General features: G+C 36.2%; 1 protein-coding gene across 1 annotated transcript; it reads left to right on the top strand.

The window, feature by feature from the left end:
• Positions 1–232: 232 nt before the first annotated feature.
• Positions 233–19,884, top strand: LOC137393860 (phospholipid-transporting ATPase ABCA1-like). The gene is made up of 10 exons (XM_068080570.1): positions 233–268; positions 2,847–2,979; positions 4,870–4,963; positions 6,833–6,956; positions 9,880–10,034; positions 10,460–10,593; positions 12,462–12,671; positions 13,884–14,089; positions 19,060–19,202; positions 19,727–19,884. The coding sequence occupies exons 2-10, from the start codon at positions 2,914–2,916 to the stop codon at positions 19,882–19,884; spliced, it is 1,290 nt and encodes a 429-aa protein (XP_067936671.1). The 5' UTR covers positions 233–268; positions 2,847–2,913.
• The last annotated feature ends 228 nt before the right edge of the window (positions 19,885–20,112 follow it).

The following is a 20,112-nucleotide window of genomic DNA, read 5'->3' as shown; positions in this document are numbered from 1 at the left end:
GAAATTGGTAAATGAAACACTACCAACACATAGTACATGACGCGAGTGAAATGCATAACCGATACATAATTTATTGTCATGCTAATCAGAGGCGAAAAAATCATGATAATATTGCATGAAAAACCAAGCTTTGGCATTATCTCTGTTTGTCAACTTTGCCCTTTCAGTTTGTAAAGAGGCGCGTGAGCCATTCAATTGGATAGGCACAACGAGTGTGCAATCATTTGGCACACGTAACCGAGCCCTACCACTGCTTATTCACTGACAGGTTAGTCTCGCCGCTCTATTGGTACTCTTCAACGCTTTCTATTAAAATTATTAATCAATAAGCTTTTAAAACGCATTTCTTGATGTGTTGTCGGTTATTAGAGACTGTCACACGGGATTAGCAAACAAGATTAAAGGTTTCCTTTGAAGGCAGAAAATCACAAACATGTAGAAAACTCTTAGAAATTTTTTTCAAAAGCTGTTTGTTTCAGGTTTTTAGAGGCTTTCAGACTCCATTCATAGTTACCGCTGTTGAAATAACTGAGTTGATTAACAAAGTTCCTTGTGCAACAAATAAGGCAGCGAAAGCTATCACTGTATACAAGTTACAACAAAATCATGTAACATTTTTATTGCTATTCTGATAGAAAAAAGTTATGGTGAAGGCTGTATTTATTAAGTTACAAGGGCCACTTAACTAGGGAGCAGTCGGTCCGTAATGTTTGCTTTTAATGTTTGCACTGGCTGAGCTTGCTGTGCCGTGGGTGTGGCTTGATAAAATGCTGACAAGCTTAGGTTGGGTGGATCACATGGTGTATGCATTGCTTTGCTACTTACTCTAAAGGTAAGTAAATTACTATAAAACCCGACTTTTCATAGCGTGTGGACTTATTTGGGTGACAAGGTAGGAGGTAATAGTCTTCATATATTTTATATGTTTGCAATTCTCTAGCTAATTTCTTGCACTTTTTGGATGAGAAGTTGATGATTAAAGAACAGTTAGATTAGCTGTCACTTACACCAACAACTGCACATCTTAGCTAGTTGGGTGAAAATATAGTTTGCTAAAAATAGATATCAAAGCTTAACGTTCTTTATGACATTATTTGCAATATGAATGTTTTGCCTGATGCTACTCATAGAAATATTTAATATGTAGAGCGATTGTAGCACTTACTTTAGAAACTGAAGAGGAAAGGTTAAAGGTTAATTAATGTACTATCAAAGCATAATTTGTGAAAAAATATCTGGGACCATAATAGTGAGTAGTTTGACCATACAGTAGTGATAGTTTAATGATAGTTTGTGAGAGTGTAGATTGAAATTATTGGCCACTAAGCAGCTCGTGATATTTTCTTCATAAGCTGCTCAGCTCATAGCCTACTTATTATAACGCGACAAACACGCTCGCTCTCACGCGCTGATGCCCATAATACAAAGCATCAATCGGACAATACAAAAAGATCGTTAACACTATGTACTACTAACCACAGAGTGTTTAAAATAGGCTGCTTAAAATAACCATATTTGTTATTAATGCATGGCTTGCTAAGTATTTATTAGATGGGCAATATGCACATCAATGAGGGCTAAGGATGTTCTACACTTAAATATTATTAAATATGACTTAATATTATAAATGTAACTGATATCTATTTTTTTATCCTGCTTTGGAGTAACATAGCGGTTAGCATATTATGGCAAAAAATCAAATAAAAACAGAATTTTTATTGATCAACTAAATTGATCAAACTTAACAGAGCTTTTGAACAAATGTATACATGTAACTATGTGAACGTAAGTTGATGGGTTGAGAAGCATTAGTAGCTTCTTAATATTTAGTTGACCAGCCATTGTCAATCACATGATAGGATGAAATGGTTGTCTAATAAATAAATAGATTATATTTCTTAAGAGTAATATTGGTAGCAGATGTGGTTGGGTGTTTACAGAACTGCTTCTCAAATATGTACAGTATGTAAAGTCTAAGATAACAAAGAAAGTGAGTTTATGCCATAAATAACCAGAATGAGGAAAAAAATTACTATGTTATCTCGTGATTATGATCACCCCTGCAGGCGTGAATTGAACGTGTGATCACTGCACTAACCCATGAAGGGTTGAACGCCCGAGTCACAATGGAGTATTCAATGAGTCTTTTACTCATTGTTATAAGGAATAGCTTTCAACTTTCATCATAATCAATGCAGACCAAGTTTTTGAGGTCTGGTATTTCTAAAATGTACTCTAGTAGTGCAAGCGCAGCAGGTACAACGTGGTCTAAAGTGATACTAGTCATACTTCAGTTTGCCGAAATTCCTGTCATTCATCGACAAGTTTATGTATTTTAAGCTAGGCAACTCTAAACAAGATAACAGCATATATTTAGCTGATCTTTATGTTGAGTTTATTCAAAGGTCTGGCACTTGCACGTCAAACAATTAAATGTAAAATAACATAAAACTAGCGAAATGGAAACATATTGCACGCCATTTCACCATGTGGTTTATTAACTTATTGGGTATAACCACTTGATGGCGCAAATATTTATATTTTGTCATTTTAATATTAGTGAATATGCCTCATGAACTATGTAATTCAGTAACTTTGTTTCATCTTGCATCTTATATTTCACAATAAGCTTCACATGGCAAAAGCATTTCACTTGATAATAAGCTGAACAACAGCTACACGCGCCCTCACATGTTTACAGCTTGCCAAACTATAAATAATTCAACTACCCGCTAAACAAGTCTTCAACTTGTCAACATGATTTTCTATGTAACTATTACTCTAAGCTTGACTATTACTGTAGGCTTGACGTAACAATTTTGCAACAATTTTGGTATGTATTGCAGATGAGTAAGATGCTATCCTGATACATACTGTATACAGCGTACAAAGCTCTTTCCTGCGCACAGCACTATGGGAATTGCGAAACAAATTGGGCTTCTGCTTAAACAGAACCTCATCGAACGCAGGCGTCGATGGGTAAGTAAAAGCGCATGTACCCAAGACTAAATTTACCTGTGTCATTGGTAAGTCGATGTTCGTCTAGTGCAGTGGTTCCCAAATGGTGGAGAATTTCCCCCAAGGGGAGAAATTTCGATTTTCAGGAAGGAATTCTGGCCTTCATTTATAAATTTTTGCTGATACAATGTATTTGCAAAGCTGTGCATAATAGTTACATGCTGCATATTGTTGTTTGTTGTTAATAAACTGGGTGCTTATTACATTGTGTACTGTCTTTTCATTCATAGTTTCATCATACTTTCTATAACTTTGGAGATTTTCCACTTTTCACCAATAAGATGCTGACCAGAGCTTTATACAGATATTTAAACTACTAAATGCTGTGATACTTAATATTTGGTCCTGTGGAATGCAGAAATGACCAAATATGAAGAAGTATGCAGATTGAAAGCAAAGCGAAGTCTGATAGAATTAGAGGGAATAGAGTTTTTATAGTCTGGAAGGGGGGAATCCAGCGAACCTAATTGGGAACCTCTGGTCTAGTGGATAGTTAGCAATACGGTTGATATGGCTGCAGCAAAATAATGGAAAAGATAGTGGAATGGCATAATAATTTATAAATTCTTATATGAGTTAGGTTTATAGCACATGTAGCATTTGCTAAAGTTGGTAAAATTACATTTTATATTAACTGTTAGAAAAATCATATCTGTAACACAGAAATGTTGATAGCAACTGACGTGCTGAAAATCGAACAGGATCTCTGAAGTCATATGCAATCACAAAAGCAAATAACATATCAGCGACTTATTACTATGGAGGGAGAGGCAAAACTTTTAGATTGCTACAGAAGTTCTGTATTCTATTCTAACAAACCTGAGCACATTTAGCAGTGGTTGTTGTTTTTGTTATTTGTATACTCAGCTCTGTGATTTATATCGATTACAAAATCAACATTTAATGTAAGTATGGCTTTTGCTTCTGACCGATAATCACTGGAACGGATGCAACATTTTTGTAGCATAAAATATTGCTGTCATGTAATGTAGGGTACACAAATTGTGTTTGGAATATAATTTGGTACCTCCAAATTGTAAAAACTATCATGATAGATTTTACAATAATCCAGGTACACAATGTTACCAGGGAACTAGGTGCCGAATACCTCATTTGCAGGGAGTATTTATATGCATGTACAAAATATCAGCAAAAATGTGCCCTGATATCTTCAACAATTTAAATGTCTGTAGGCTACATTGGCTGTATAACAGACGCTTTAGTGAATATAAAAATGTTCTGTTTGATTCAGAAGTCATTCTCTATACGATAGAGAGATTATTATGTCAATCACATAATCGTTGAAAGTGGCATGGAAAGGATAACCCCAACTTTATCAGCGCTCATAAGCTCAAAAATGACTGTCCACACACAAATATTTTGTCCACACACGTCACACAAACATGCTTAGCATCCCTACTAAGGTGCGAATGCGCTTGGCAGTAACTGTAGCATATTTTCTCATCTATTGTTCAAACAACAGTTTAGCGGGGAGAGCTTTTCCTACTGCTCTTTTTGAAGGAATATCTTTGTGGTTTGAAATGCTAATTGTCAGTTTTTAAAGGCTGACTAGAGGTGTAAAATGAATATTTATCAAAAAGTATGTGCTAATGAACCTCAGACTCAGTACTCCACATCAGTACCAGGTGGTAGTAGCTCACCCGGCCTATTCAAAGGGTATAGAGGCTAATAGAGGATATTGGCAAATTTAGAAGCTGAAATGGAACTGGCTTTTAAGAACTGTAAAAGCATTCTCTGGTATGCCAGGTTTGATGAGAAAAACATTTGCGATGTCAAGGTGAATAAAGTGTTGATTTCTGATAAATGTTTGAGCGAGCGTTTGTATTGTAGGGAATAACACTGCTCGAGTTAGGCTGGCCAGTTGTGCTGCTTATTATCATCGTGTCCATGAGAAGCTTTTATCCTATAACCAACATCAAGGACTGTAAGTAGAGAAAAAATAACTTATTACATTGTGCATTATATCAATGTTTACCTAGTGTAAGCTTCTCTCTGATTCACCAACCTATTGCGTTAGGATTATTCTATTTATTCAAAAGCTTTCAAGGAGAGGCTTTCGGTCAATAATAAGAAACACGATTGAGATTCGTGAATCACTGCTCATTGCTGCTGCTCTGCCAATTGCAGATAAAACCGGATTCATAGGGTGTGTGGCATCCCTGTCTAATCTATTTATTGCTTCTCAATCTGTATAGGTGATTGTGTAACATTATGACAAGACGGTGTACTGCACTTTCAGTTAATAAAATTATATTTTTTGAAGTTTGGTGCCATTGAAGCTGTTACATGAATTTTTATGTGTGAAATAGATTAGTAACTAACAGCCAATAAGCTGTTTGTTTCCTCTTATCTGGTTTTCGAATTAAATTTGACTTGGAATTTCATTTAATTGTTGTTTGCCAGTGCTGCCAGACAGCGGCTCTTCTACTTGGCCCTGCTTACACAATCTTGTCGACTAAAAATAATTAAGATTTAGGACATCCAAGGTGTTTTACAAAACAAATTCTCACGCTCTCACTGAGGTCATATAAGTTGCCCAAGGGATTACGATTACCTACTTGTACATGTAAACAATGGAGAGGAATTTACATAGTCCAATATCAACTTATATACCCATGTGTGCGTTGAAGCTGAACTAGTCGCTGTTGGCCTAAAAAAATGGTTTAAACATCAAGCATGCTTGGTAAAGCTCAGTCTATTCTCTGAAGAGACGTGTGGCACAATCACTTTTTGTGAATTTGCGCAATAATTGCTTTATGCTTGGACTTGGGCCAAACCCAATTATAGATTCTCTCTCAGTCTGCTGTTTGTGTACATATTTGAACTATTGAATGTACAACACTTCAAATATGGGTAAATAGCAAACAATTAAAAAATTATGCTACATGTATTTCCATGTTCCCAATGCAGTTAAAAATATGAGATATTGAATGCCTTATTTTTATAATATTTAAATAAGTTTAATAAACTACAAAAATACAACTACTAGAGTCTGATGACTTTCACTCTCCGACAATAGCTCTAAACTGTTGCACTTGAACAGTTGAAAAGATTTAAATTCCTCAGCCAAGCATAGCCAGAGGATTATCTGGAATGGCAACACATATGTTATATTTATGGTGAGATTAATTTTTCTCATGACTAACAAGCTATCACAAACATTGTTTTTTAAATGCCTTGTATAACCGATAATCACTTCAGTAATTAAGAGTTTAATGCCCGAAGCATTAGTTTTTAGTTACCCATAGTAGTTGTTTAGTTAGTTAACTACATAGATATATATACATATACATATAGATATACATATATATATACATATAGATATACATAGATATATATACCTATAGGTATATATATATATCTATGGTTAACTACTATAATGATATAGCAGCTATATATAAGCCATAATGCTATGATGCTATATAGCAGTTATAGCTGCTATATCCGCTAACAGCTGGTATATACCATTTTGCATATACTAGCAGTTAGCTGATATAATAATGAGACGCTCTATTTAACTTATGTTGCTTCTTGTGCGCAGGTAAAATGCCTTTGTTGCTGCTTGTGCGCAGGTAAAATGGTAAATCTATTAATGAGTAAAAAACTCTGGATTAAAATAGAGTTGTCTACTCAATCAACACAGTTTTTATATAAAGAACCTGCACATTGTCAACAGAACTGCCCATTTTCTCTTCTTATTTAATGTTCTGGAAAGTTCCGTAGAGCTAAGCACATGCCAAGAATGCTTCTGTATGAATTCAAATCATGTGATAGTTCGTTTGATGATTTCTAGGCAAATATGAACCTCGAGCCATGCCAAGCTCCGGAGTATTTCCTTTCGTACAATCTTATGCCTGCAACCTGGATGCTAAGCCTAAGTGCATGGATGGAGACAAGGCTACTACAGCAAAGCTCAAGTGAGTAGTGGGCAATGTGTGGATAGATAGAATGAGTTGCTAGGCTTGCTCTATCACATGATATTTGTTCCTATGCCAAGAATACACCGCGAATAGTTGGAAAGCAGAAAATGGTTTGACATTTTTAGCGAAAGTAATAACAACGGATTAACTTTAACACTCAGAGCTCCAGCACATGTCAATAGACACACTGAGCAGGTGTCCATTACTAGGGTAGCTTGCTCAATCGTAACTTAGTACAAAACTTGCTATCAGTTCAATTTAAATTATATACCTGCTGTTTAAGTCAAACTGTCACCAACTTGTAGGGCAAGAATAAATCTTCCTCAACTTACCCTAGTATTAGTCCTGTCATGTGAAATACGGTGCTTCTGTATTAAGCAGTCATGTTTTTTGATGAGCTGAATCTACTATTGCGACAGCATCATCTCAGACAATGACGTAATCTAGTTGCATATACATAATAGACATAATTTTGTCAAAAACAAAATTTTTTTTCTTTTCAAGCGGCCAATACCATATTCACTTGCAAACTTAGGCCTATATCGTTTCAGAAGACTGTTCCAATGATCTACGTGTAATATACATGTAGATATATATGTCTCAAAAACAAGCATTATATCATTGTGTCCAAAAAGTGTAACAATGACAGAGTTGTCATATTTTCAAAAACGGTGATGCAAAAGAGAACTGTTGTTTAATCCGAAATAATTCTGTGAACTAATTTTTCAATTTCTGCCTTGCATACTATCAATAGTACTGCACAGATATTGCTGCACAGATATTGCTGCTAGCTAAAAAATCTGTTTTATAGAGGATAAACCGGGTGATAGGCGACATAACAAATCTATCTACTGATATAAGTACATGATTACTGAAAAATGATCTTCGGGTATGCATCGATGAGCCGTATAATATTACTACTGGAATATTTTGAAAGCCTACAGTTTTGTTACTATTACTTCGCTACAGCGTTTGCAATTTTATCAAATTTTATCAAATATCATACAAATAAAACTTTGAATGTATTTTGCTGCACTAATTTTGTGTTCTATGTGCTCATATGAGCTACTGCGTCAACAGCAGGATAAATTCATAGCTGGCTGCATTTGAGCATACTGTCACATATAAGAGAAACCAAGGAATGAAAATGTTGGTTTGGTTTGACTGTCGTAAACCAGAATATGATGATGAGTATGTAAAATTATCTCTCCGTGAATAGCCAGAACCTTTGCTCTGCAATTCTGAGCTTTGAACTCGGCACCCATTATTGTATATCTAGTTGACTATTGGTGAGTTGCTATGCGTTATTCTAACTATACAAATATATGACAGCGTATGACACGCAAACACCTTTTCTTCGCAAGCTGCTTAGCTCATAGCCTACTTATTATAACGTGACAAACACATTTGCTCTCACGCGCTGATGCCTACGCAAAGCATCGATCGGACAATACAAAAAAATTGATCAACACTATGTACTAGGAACTACTGAGTTCTTTTCTAATGTTATTGTTTGCTCAGCCCTAGCAGTATGTATGAGCCTATATTCTACCAGTACGTAGAATTCCCTATTCAATTCAACAAGATGAATCAATGAATAAACATTAATACACTCCAGCATTCAAAAGGCCAGTTTATTGCCCCGTGAAAGCCGTATATATGATACTAGCAAATATGTGTAACTGGTTTAGCTTCATATTCCCTCCAACCATGTCGCACCCCTGTTAACATAGTGTAGAACTCTGTATAACATTAGAATAGCAAAGGTGCGACATTGTCGGAAGGAATTATGACTATAATAACTTATGAAGTTACTAAAATTTATCTGCTGACTGCTTAAAGTTGTTGTAGCCATCTCAATAGGGTAGAAGCCATGAAGTACCCTTTTATAGGCTGCAGCATTGTAAAAGCTCTCAGGGTTAACATCGGCATGTTTCCTTTTTGTCCGATGTAATACAAACACTCTTTTGACAGATGATCGCCTTTGCTAGTACTGTCTCAAAGTTAATGGAACGTTTCTTGCTTCAAGTAGATGTTTTCCTGTTCTTATCATCTGATATTAATAATTATTGTTATGTATGGTTTTAACTCTAAACAACCACAATTTCCAAAATAATCAATATTTAGTCTTTTAATGCAGGCCATAGCAAATTATATATAAGAACATTTGCATTCATGTATTTTAATAGGTAAACATTTGCAAGTTGCTCACTCTCAAGTTTTGTTTTGCTCAAGGGTAAATGTGTTATCTTCCTACGTAATGCGTAGAGTGTAGAAGCGTCAAAGATGATAAGTTATAAATATGAATAAATTTTGTTATTAATTCAATAAATACTAAAAGTTTTGTTCAGTGCAGCATTTTTTTGCTTGTATTTTAAAAAGGGTTTCTGTTTTACCTGGTTATTCTCGGTACAAATATTGAGTCGCCATAGTTTAGCATTGCTGAATCACTGACAATCACTTAAGCTATCGTTACAAAGCAGTGAGAGACATCACCTGTTCCTGAGTAATTGATGCTGCTTACCAGCTGTAGCATTAATGTTTACGAATTTGAGTAACGCTTATCTATTTCATACCGAATGATTAGATAACTCCCTTCTCAAACTGTTACAGTCTGTATTAGTATTAGTACCCTGACAGTCTAGTGTGCTGAGAGAAAGACCGCAGGTGTGCTGATCATATGGGCAATTATTCTGCAATTTGCTAGAGTGTTGATGAACCAGCTAAAGGTTGGGTGTTTGAATCTCATACCATGCAATTCTTTTTTCCAGCCCCCAACCATGACTTTGGAGAGACGGATATGGCTCCTACTATAGTAAAAGTTGTAACAGCATATCAATGCTTATTTTTACTTGTAGTTTAGATTAACAGCTAAAACTAAATTATCAGCAAAGTTGGCTAAGATATATTTGTGTTGTAGAGAGAGAACAACAGCTCTAAAACAGGTCGAGGATGTTCTATATGAGAATCGTCCTCTTTTCTCAGCTTTGAACGCAGGCCTTGTGCAGACCATGCCCGCCTTAGAGCAACTGTCTGTGGTTTTCACAGAGAACCCTGAGATTCAGGAATTTTTGAGTGAGTAATATAAATAAAATGTTGCTATAGCCACTGTTTGATTCAGACAGGGAACAAGAAGGAGACTAGCTGCAACCAGTCCCTACCAATGTTAGATACAGGCCGCACGAGTTGTGAAGTTATATGTAGTTTCTCGATCAATCAGATTACGGAATAGCAAAATTTCACACTACAATTGGCCTATTAAAGTAATGATTTGTGATTTCATAAACTAGCGGCTGATGCCTGAGAAAATAACTAATGCATAAGCAAGCGACTCATGATTTTTAAGAGTATATAAAACCTTAGCTGAATATATTTTTTGAAATTGGGCATTTGTCATGCAGCAATAGTTGTCATGGCTCATATGGAAAACTATTAAAATGAACTATAAAAAATAAACAAGGAACTGTCTAATAATCACTAAGTTCGTTATTCCACTTTAGATGTTACTGATGACCTGCTCGCCAAAAACCTTTTCAAAGATGCCAACCTTCTGCGTGAGGAGCTGATAGACACGTATGGGCTAGATGCAGAGTTGGTGGATACCATTATGAACTCCAACATCAACCTCACCAAGGTCTGCTAGGCTGTTAAATCTCGGCTAAACCAGAGCCAAGGTTGCTTTGTAAGAAGCCACTTTAAATGGAGAATGTTATTCAGCATAACACTCGCATGAAATCTTGACTAAAAATTCTATTACCAAAGAATTAGAAATGATATTACAGTTTGAACATGTCAACCAGGATTGTTGTATTTGTGAAGTTAAGCCATAAAAGACAAAGGTTTAACTTGTGTGCAGCCTCAAGTCACTTAATACGTTTTAAAGTGTTAGTGTTGGGCACGCCAACTTATCAAGGTACTGCTAGTTTGTTGGAGAAAGTTGCGCGCAGTTTTCTAACTTCAGCTTGCTATATTGTAGGTGAGCAATTCTGCAACGTTGCCAAACAATCAAATACAAAATATAAATTGTTGAGAAAGAGCGTTTCGTGAAAACTAAAATTTGTCCATAATCGACGAACAATAGTGTACTTCATACTTTGAAATAATTTTGCTTGTTGAGGGATGTAGACTCTGTTGTTACACAGCGTATTTAAAAGCTGGGCGTGAAGGCATTTCACTAATTGAGCATGCAGTGTTTGACATTTTAATTCCAATATCAGCTTTGAAAACTTTAGCTAATCAGATACCATAGGAATGTTTGCCTAAAGCAAGGCTGAAACTCGGTACACTCAGAGAAGCGTATAGCTCATAAGTTTATATTCTAGAATATAACAGAACAGCATGCTAGTTAATCTTTACTTGTTGTTTTATTGTTTACTTTTTGCGATTTCATTGGCTTAAATGTAAAAATAAGTAAATACTAAAAATGTACGTAAACCTCGTAAGTAAACCAAATAGAAAAGTTATATTGTTTAAAAGTTGCAGAGCTACAGCTTGCTAACAACCACAAATAATACATAAAGCAGCCAATCACATTCAAGAGTACAACTGAAGTTTTAGCATTTCACTAGATACTCCAACACTGGTTTTAACTCAAATAGCAAATGACTCACATGTCATTTATATATGTATCATTACACTGCATAGTCTGGTAGAGCTTTTTCAGTCAGAATCATGTTTTTGAGCATCTGAAGAATTACATTTAACCAAGTAATAGTAGTAGTAGCTGGAGTGGTAATAGCTTATAGAGTAAAGTGTGTGTTCATACGAAAGCTGTAGAGCTAGTAATATGTTATGAACATTTATAAGGTAAAACGAAAGCGCAAAGAATTTTTTTTTTAATTCTAAGCCTAAAAAATGTTGGAACCGGCTGACAGAAGATTTGTATGTATGTGTTTATTTGTATCACTTTTAACAATAAAATCAGTGTTTATGCAGTCTCTGTGAAGATATATTGTAAAAGATTGCAGATGTACACGAGTGTATATAAAATAAAGATTGTAGATGTACACGAGTGTATATAAAATAAAGATTGTAGACAGAAACTAAAGAGACTAAGATTTTATGATATGAAGTCTGTTTAGAATTTGACCCAATACCGAGTGTAAGAAGCTATAGTACTGGAAATATCATTATCGAGAATTTATAGGCTGAAGAGTTAAAAGCGGGTGCCTAAACTTGTACCTACTATGATCTAAACTTGTATTTACTATAATCTAAACTTGCGTCTACTATAAGCTAAACTTGTGTCTACTATAATCTAAACTTGTGTCTACTATATTCTAAACTTATTTCTATTATAATTTAAACTTGTATCTACTATAATCGGTTCTAAAATGTATAGAGTAAGTTAAATGGATTAGTTTTGTTACAGCTAACTTAACTAAGACCCCTTATTAACTTCATATACCCAAGGTGACCGTTATCACTAGCTCCTTTGGTCATGTCTGATATCTACTTCACCCCTCACTAGATGACATCCTCTTTGTTGTTTGTCAACTCCAGGGAATAGAGCTCCTGCAAGGGATCACAAGTGAGCTCTGTGATGTGAACAACACCTCCACTCCACTAACAGACTATCTTATCCTCCCTTTCAACTCAACCTCCAGCCTTGCGGACATAAATCGAGAGATCTGTAATCTGGGGGAGGAGCAAATAGCCTCCCTTGTTGACTTGCTGCAAGAGCAGCTCGATTCATCTGCTGTCTTCTCATTGGTCAGTTTCGGCTAAGCTAGCTGTTCATTTTTGTATTACATACAAAGTCGAATTGTTTTAATATTCACTACGTATTCCTAAGCTGTTGTTTTTCAGAGTAAATATTCTCATTAGTGTACATAGTAATGTATTCAAATTGTTCCATAGCCAGCAACTTATAGTCATTCTTTCACAAATCGTGTAGGCAATTACACTCAGCAGGAAAATGCATTATATGAGTTACGTAAAATGTTTAGTTTAAAAGTAACACTGTGTTTAAAAGAATATTTTAAAAATACTAATCAATACAACAGAGTTTGTATTTGTATTGTTGCTTTATCTTAGAGACCCATAAACCAGATTGTAGACTTAGAGATATCTAGACCGAGAAGTAGAGATGGTGATAAAATATGCAGAGTAATTAATTTTAATTTTGACCCAGGAATGTTCTTAATGTTCTTAAAAATTTTTTATTTTTGCTTAAGTTTTACTGGGATGTTTTGCAAAACTGCAATGTTTTAAGAACCTTTGCCCACCTGATTTTTTAAATTATTTTGCTTGAATTCCACTTCATATGTTGGAAAATTCAGAAGATTAAGTGGCCATGTGTGGGAGATTCAACTGTAGTTTGATATCCATCAATTACTTATTTCTTAGTGCATTTTTGGTGTTGACCTATTTAACCTAATAAGAGTTTTGAGATTACCTTGGTCACCCTACTAGCCTCGTTATCCCTTCTGACCCTAGTAGCCCCATTGACCCTACTGACCCTATTAGCCCTGTTAACTCACTGACCCTACCACCCCCACTGACCCTACTACCCCTGTTGATCCTACTGACCCTGTTAACCCTGCTGACCCTACTGACCCTGTTAGCTCTATTCTAGCTTCACTACTCCTTAACATTGCAGATCTGTAGTTCCATAGAGCATAATATAAAAAATCTTTTAGAATGCCGTGCTGTAACCATTCATTGGCCTTGCCCGCTTATACTTCTTTGACTCTTTTAGTTTCCTGAAATTTTTTTTTCATGCTACATGTATATGCTATAGCTCTCGTCACCTCCCACAGACTTGGTCGCTTCTCACTCTACAACCTTTCTCTTAATTTTTCTCCACACTTTTAACAAAGATTTTTTTCTGAAAAGTTGACTTACAATATCTGTCTCTGCGCGCTAGACTAGTCAAGGTAAGTGCAGCAGTTTGTTATAACAACACTTTTTGTCTCATGTCAGGTAAAAAGACTCATGTCTCTTTTCACTCCGAACGTGTCCGACCTGCTGAGTGATCTGGAGCACATGGTTGATGTGGTCAGGTCCCTGTCTTCTTTCAAAGGCCTCACTGAGCAGCTGCCCAGTCTTCAGAAGGCACTTGAGTTTGCTACCGAACTGCTCAGCTTTGCTCGAAAGGCTGCCCAGCAGCTCCCCATCAGCCCTGACCAGTATGTAGCAATCATTCAGCAATTGTTCTCCTTTTTGTAAACATAAAGGAAAGACAGGACAGGAATGCACGCAGTATTGAAAACCTCCTTGAAAATGACAAATTAAACTAATTCCTTGTATGCAAGGCGATATGGACTAATAATTCAACAGTATCCTATTCATACTTGCGCGTGACTGCATCCATCCTTAGCCCTAATTTGAGTGACCAAATCTATCATAATATCAATGGGTGTCCTCATTCACACCTGCACTGTTGACTAGAGCTGCCTATTTCACTAAGTGTTCACAGAGTCACTAACACATTTACTCTAATAAGTTATACTAAAGTGTATGCAGCTGTTTTTCTTACTCTTACGCTTAGTAAATTTTTAAATCGCAAACAGCAGTGTTGCTGACCACTGCATGCAAACAGTACTCTAGACTGTCAGTTTGAAATCCTTCCATCTTTTTAGTTCACCTCTAAAGCGATACGCCTTGAATTGTCAGTTTCCGTCATCTGTTTTGATGATGAAATAGATGCTGAATTCAGCTTGTGTTTATTTAATCAGCAAAATATGTCAGACAGCACACAGTTTATCTCTCTTTTTTCAAGTAAAATTGGCATGACACAAGAATTTCATAATTGAGTATATAGCGATGGCCTAGAAAATGAGACGGGTGGTTTTCATAGTTTTAGTACAGAATAGGAGATTGTGCATGCACTGTTTTCATATTTTCATAATTTTAGTAAAAACAAATCCAAAACCAAAGTAATATAATTTTTGCAGACCATTGAGCTATTGCGATGGTGATATATTATTACCCGTATTGGTAGCTCACATTCTTGAGCAATGCACAACTAAGGAATGGGGTGGAAGGACAAACCACCCATAATTATATTTGCTATTATTAGATTGGTTTTCGTGATGAACACTAGTCTTGCGTAACCACCGGTAACATGAGATAGTAATAATAATACACAGCACCGAGCTTTAAATTGTTTTGTTGCTCAAGCTGGTAATCAGAAACATAGATCTAACGACAAGACTGCAGGTGTCATTGACTTGTGTTACTGTCTCTGAGTCTCTGAGTGCGCGTGTCAAACAGCTTTAAATGTTTCACGAGAATGCTGCTCATGATGAAAGTAAAGTTGTCTGCCCTGTAATGATTTTTGTAAAATGCATCAACTTGGTTGAGACACACCACCTTTAACTAAATGTGCATATGGTATGTGAGCAATTATACCTCAAGCACATTTACCTCACGTGATATTAATTTGCAAGCGCAATTTGCTTTATTCTGAACAATGAAAACAAAATTGAGATGTTGCTTTTGCCAAAGTGTTAGTGCAAGGCCTCCATTAGTTTTGTCCCTTATGCGAATATGTTAGTGCAAGGCCTCCATTAGTTTTGTCCCTTATGCAAATATGTTAGTGCAAGGCCTCCATTAGTTTTGTCCCTTATGCGAATATGTTAGTGCAAGGACTCTATTAGTTTTGTCCCTTATGCGAATATGTTAGTGCAAGGACTCCATTAGTTTTGTCCCTCATGCGAATATGTTAGTGCAAGGCCTCCATTAGTTTTGTCCCTTATACGAATATGTTAGTGCAAGGACTCTATTAGTTTTGTCCCTTATGCGAATATGTTAGTGCAAGGACTCCATTAGTTTTGTCCCTCCTGCGAATATGTTAGTGCAAGGACTCCATTAGTTTTGTCCCTTATGCGAATATGTTAGTGCAAGGACTCTATTAGTTTTGTCCCTTATGCGAATATGTTAGTGCAAGGCCTTCATTAGTTTTGTCCCTTATGCGAATATGTTAGTGCAAGGCCTCCATTAGTTTTGTCTCTTATGCGAATATGTTAGTGCAAGGACTCCATTAGTTTTGTCCCTTATGCGAATATGTTAGTGCAAGGCCTCCATTAGTTTTGTCTCTTATGCGAATATGTTAGTGCAAGGCCTCCATTAGTTTTGTCCCTTATGCGAATATGTTAGTGCAAGGACTCCATTAGTTTTGTCCCTTATGCGAATATGTTAGTGCAAGGACTCCATTAGTTTTGTCCCTTATGCGAATATGTTAGTGCAAGGACTCCATTAGTTTTGTCCCTTATGCGAATATGTTAGTGCAAGGACTCCATTAGTTTTGTCTCTTATGCGAATATGTTAGTGCAAGGACTCCATTAGTTTTGTCCCTTATGCGAATATGTTAGTGCAAGGACTCCATTAGTTTTGTCCCTTATGCGAATATGTTAGTGCAAGGCCTCCATTAGTTTTGTCTCTTATGCGAATATGTTAGTGCAAGGACTCCATTAGTTTTGTCCCTTATGCGAATATGTTAGTGCAAGGCCTCCATTAGTTTTGTCTCTTATGCGAATATGTTAGTGCAAGGACTCCATTAGTTTTGTCCCTTATGCAAATATGTTAGTGCAAGGACTCCATTAGTTTTGTCTCTTATGCGAATATGTTAGTGCAAGGACTCCATTAGTTTTGTCCCTAATGCAAATATGTTAGTGCAAGGACTCCATTAGTTTTGTCCCTTATGCGAATATGTTAGTGCAAGGACTCCATTAGTTTTGTCCCTTATGCGAATATGTTAGTGCAAGGACTCCATTAGTTTTGTCTCTTATGCGAATATGTTAGTGCAAGGCCTCCATTAGTTTTGTCCCTTATGCGAATATGTTAGTGCAAGGACTCCATTAGTTTTGTCCCTTATGCGAATATGTTAGTGCAAGGACTCCATTAGTTTTGTCCCTTATGCGAATAGTTAGTGCAAGGCCTCCATTAGTTTTGTCCCTTATGCGAATATGTTAGTGCAAGGACTCCATTAGTTTTGTCCCTTATGCGAATATGTTAGTGCAAGGCCTCCATTAGTTTTGTCCCTTATGCGAATATGTTAGTGCAAGGACTTCATTAGTTTTGTCCCTTATGCGAATATGTTAGTGCAAGGACTCCATTAGTTTTGTCCCTTATGCGAATATGAATCTACCATAGACTACCATCATCTACCATAGACTACCATCCTCTACCATAGACTACCATCATCTACCATAGACTACTATCAACTACCATAGACTGCCATCAGTTACCATAGACTACCATCATCTACCATAGCCTACCATCATCTACCATAGACTACCATCATCTACCATAGACTACCATCCTCTACCATAGACTACCATCATCTACCATAGACTACTATCAACTACCATAGACTGCCATCCTCTACCATAAACTACTATCATCTACCATAGACTACCATCATCTACCATAGACTACCATCATCTACCATAGACTACCATCATCTACCATAGACTACCATCAGTCACCATATAAACTACCATCATCTACTATAGATTCTTTTAAGCAAGTTAGAAGTCTAACATTGTCTAAGCTTTGTATAAACATCTAGTTCGGCTAAGGGAAAGGCAGACCTGATACAGTTACCATATTTGTGACTGCTGAACAATCTGGTATGTCTGCCATTACATACCATTACATACCAACAATTGTTGGATATATGGAGAAAAATGAAAACAAATACAGTTGTACCTCTACATACGAGTGACCCAACAAGTGAGAAACTCGAGATATGAGCTCATTTTCGAGCAAGTTTTTTCCTTGAGATATGAGTAATCTTTGAGATACGAGCTGGCTCTTGAGGGTCACTATATGGCCACTTTATGGTCAAGTATACAGGAGGCTGCTTTCGAGAATAGCATCACTCAGTTTTTCTCCTCAAATCAGTTTGAAAAAAGTTTTTAAAAGGTTGGCTAAAAGTTATAGTGAATGAGAGATAGAATTTGGCTAACCAAAAACATTTACTAAAAAGTAAGATGACAAAATTAAAGTAAGTTTAGTGAAAGATTAAAACTTATCTTTAAGTGTGTGTTTAAGAAGCTGAATTTATCCAAATTAAATTCAAAGTTTCTATTACGAGGGGCCACAAACTTTTAGTGTACCAAATGAGTTGCTCTCAAGTCTCTCTCATATGACCGTTATCTACGTCTGTCTCGAATGTAAAAATGCCTCAAAGTAGTGTACATAGTGATATTACATTTTATTGCAGACCATAACAACTTGGTACTTGTTACTTTTTTAGCGCTTGTACTGAATTACAACAAATAAAAACACGCTTTTTCACCGTCATATTCAGTTTGGGTGTTTTTTCATAATATGCTAATGGATTAATTTGCACTTAGATATTTTATGCAGAAAATAGTGCCTTGAGATGCGAGTAAATTGACATACGAGCTCAGTCTCAGACGGATGTCGAAGTATGACTGTAATGCTATATACTACACTAGGTGAATGCCCAGTGTTGCACGGGTAATAAAAAGGTTTTTGCAAAGAAAATTTACTTTTAATCAACATATACAACATTTAATATTCTAAATCTTAAATGAGGGTATTTATTTATTTCTGTGTACTGTGTTCATTTCTGTGTACTGTGTTCATTTCTGTATACTGTGTTTATTTCAATGTAATTCATAATGTACCAGCTGCAGTGCCTACTACAGATATATACTGATTGCAATAGTCTTGCAATATTTTAAGCATTTAACTTCACATATAGGCACATGTTTTTTTCTAGTATGACCTCATGCACTCCACAAGCTGAAGTGGTAAGAGTGAAATCATGAAACACTGGCAGGTGTAATAAATATGTGCAAAATTTATTCCATAGTATAGCCAGTTGAATAGCGTTGTGTACTGGATAAATGCCTGTCTGCAGAACTGATTATTCCAAGTTCAAATATCGTTCAGAGTAGATTTTTCATTCCTATAACTTGATCGGACAGACAGAGTACAGACGAACACTGAGATTTAGATCTATAGATTGTCATAGAACATATCAAAACAACAAAATGTAGCCAGTTGCCCACCGAATATGCTCAACTCCTTAAGTGAAACAAGCCTCATATCTTAATATCTAAAAGGGCCAAGTTTGTATTCTTTGTCAAATAATGTAAGTTCTATTTGAACCTGTTGACAGAATTAGCAACATATTGGAGCAGCTCGACCCCCTCATTACAAGTTGGTCTAAACAAAGTCCTGTTTGGGAGGACATCAAGAGGGCCATCTATTACCTCACTACCGGCATGGACTGGCTTGCGAACACACTCGACAGCTTACCAGGTAACTGTACTTCTCCAATCGTCTACTGCCAGGATATCTGTACTCTTGGTTCTCTTAATTTAGTACATCTTTCGTTAAGTTCGAAATATACTAAGTAGAAGATCGTTAAGCTTTAACGTACAAACTCAATGGTTCTGTTGCCAGCCTGCCACAAGTTCAACAACAACCTTAATCTTCAATTCGAAGTGACACTCGGTATAGCTCATTTGTATTGCTTAGTAGTTTAAATACAGTTGCATCATTAGTTCTGAAAAGCCTTTTATTTGGATTTATCTGTAGAAAGGAGTATGTTTATGTGCATATGTCAAGGGCACATTAAGCAGCCTGATTGAGCTCAACCAAAAACTTACAGACGAGCATCGCTAGTCTGAATGTATGCAGTTGCTCTCTCTAGCTGACACGCAGGCCTGGATCTGAAGTATATTGATTGTTCAGTCAGCAAATTAGACCAATTTATTATAGGAAGCTGTTGAGTACATGTTGTGCTATTATCATGTATGCTGATGTGTTGACACTGTACGCAGAGCTGCTCTCTGTACTGCAGCCCTGTGGCCCTCGGTGGCGTGTCAGTGAGAGCAGAGCATCGGTATGCGCTCAAAGCATGCTATTTATACGGGAACTTCTCGGTTTCATCATATACCTGATCAACGCCAGCGCTGTTCCAAATATCAATACTTGTTGATCTATTCTTAGATTCTAAAGCTGCTTTTTACAGAGTACAAATCAACCTTTCTAGAAGAATTCATTAGCAAATAAACTTTGAACCACTTAGCCTGAGACAAGAACTGAAACACAATATATTTATATATAATCAATATAATATAATAATATATTTATATATAATCGATATTACATATTTATAGAAGCTGTTCAATATCTTGTTTTCATGTTAAAGATGATGTGAATTTTT

This window comes from Watersipora subatra, chromosome 4, assembly GCF_963576615.1.
Source record: "Watersipora subatra chromosome 4, tzWatSuba1.1, whole genome shotgun sequence".
In the NCBI taxonomy this organism is placed as follows: Eukaryota; Metazoa; Bryozoa; class Gymnolaemata; order Cheilostomatida; family Watersiporidae; genus Watersipora; species Watersipora subatra.
The sequence above is the reverse complement of the archived record's forward strand: the minus strand, read 5'-3'. Positions and strand labels throughout refer to the sequence as shown.

Bases quoted from the DNA above. Each gene is read 5' to 3' on its own strand.
- LOC137393860 (XM_068080570.1), top strand. From the start codon at position 2,914: ATGGGAATTGCGAAACAAATTGGGCTTCTGCTTAAACAGAACCTCATC. The intron at 2,980-4,869 runs GTAAGTAAAAGC...TTTGTATTGTAG, and splicing joins TCGAACGCAGGCGTCGATGG to GGAATAACACTGCTCGAGTT. The intron at 4,964-6,832 runs GTAAGTAGAGAA...GATGATTTCTAG, and splicing joins TATAACCAACATCAAGGACT to GCAAATATGAACCTCGAGCC.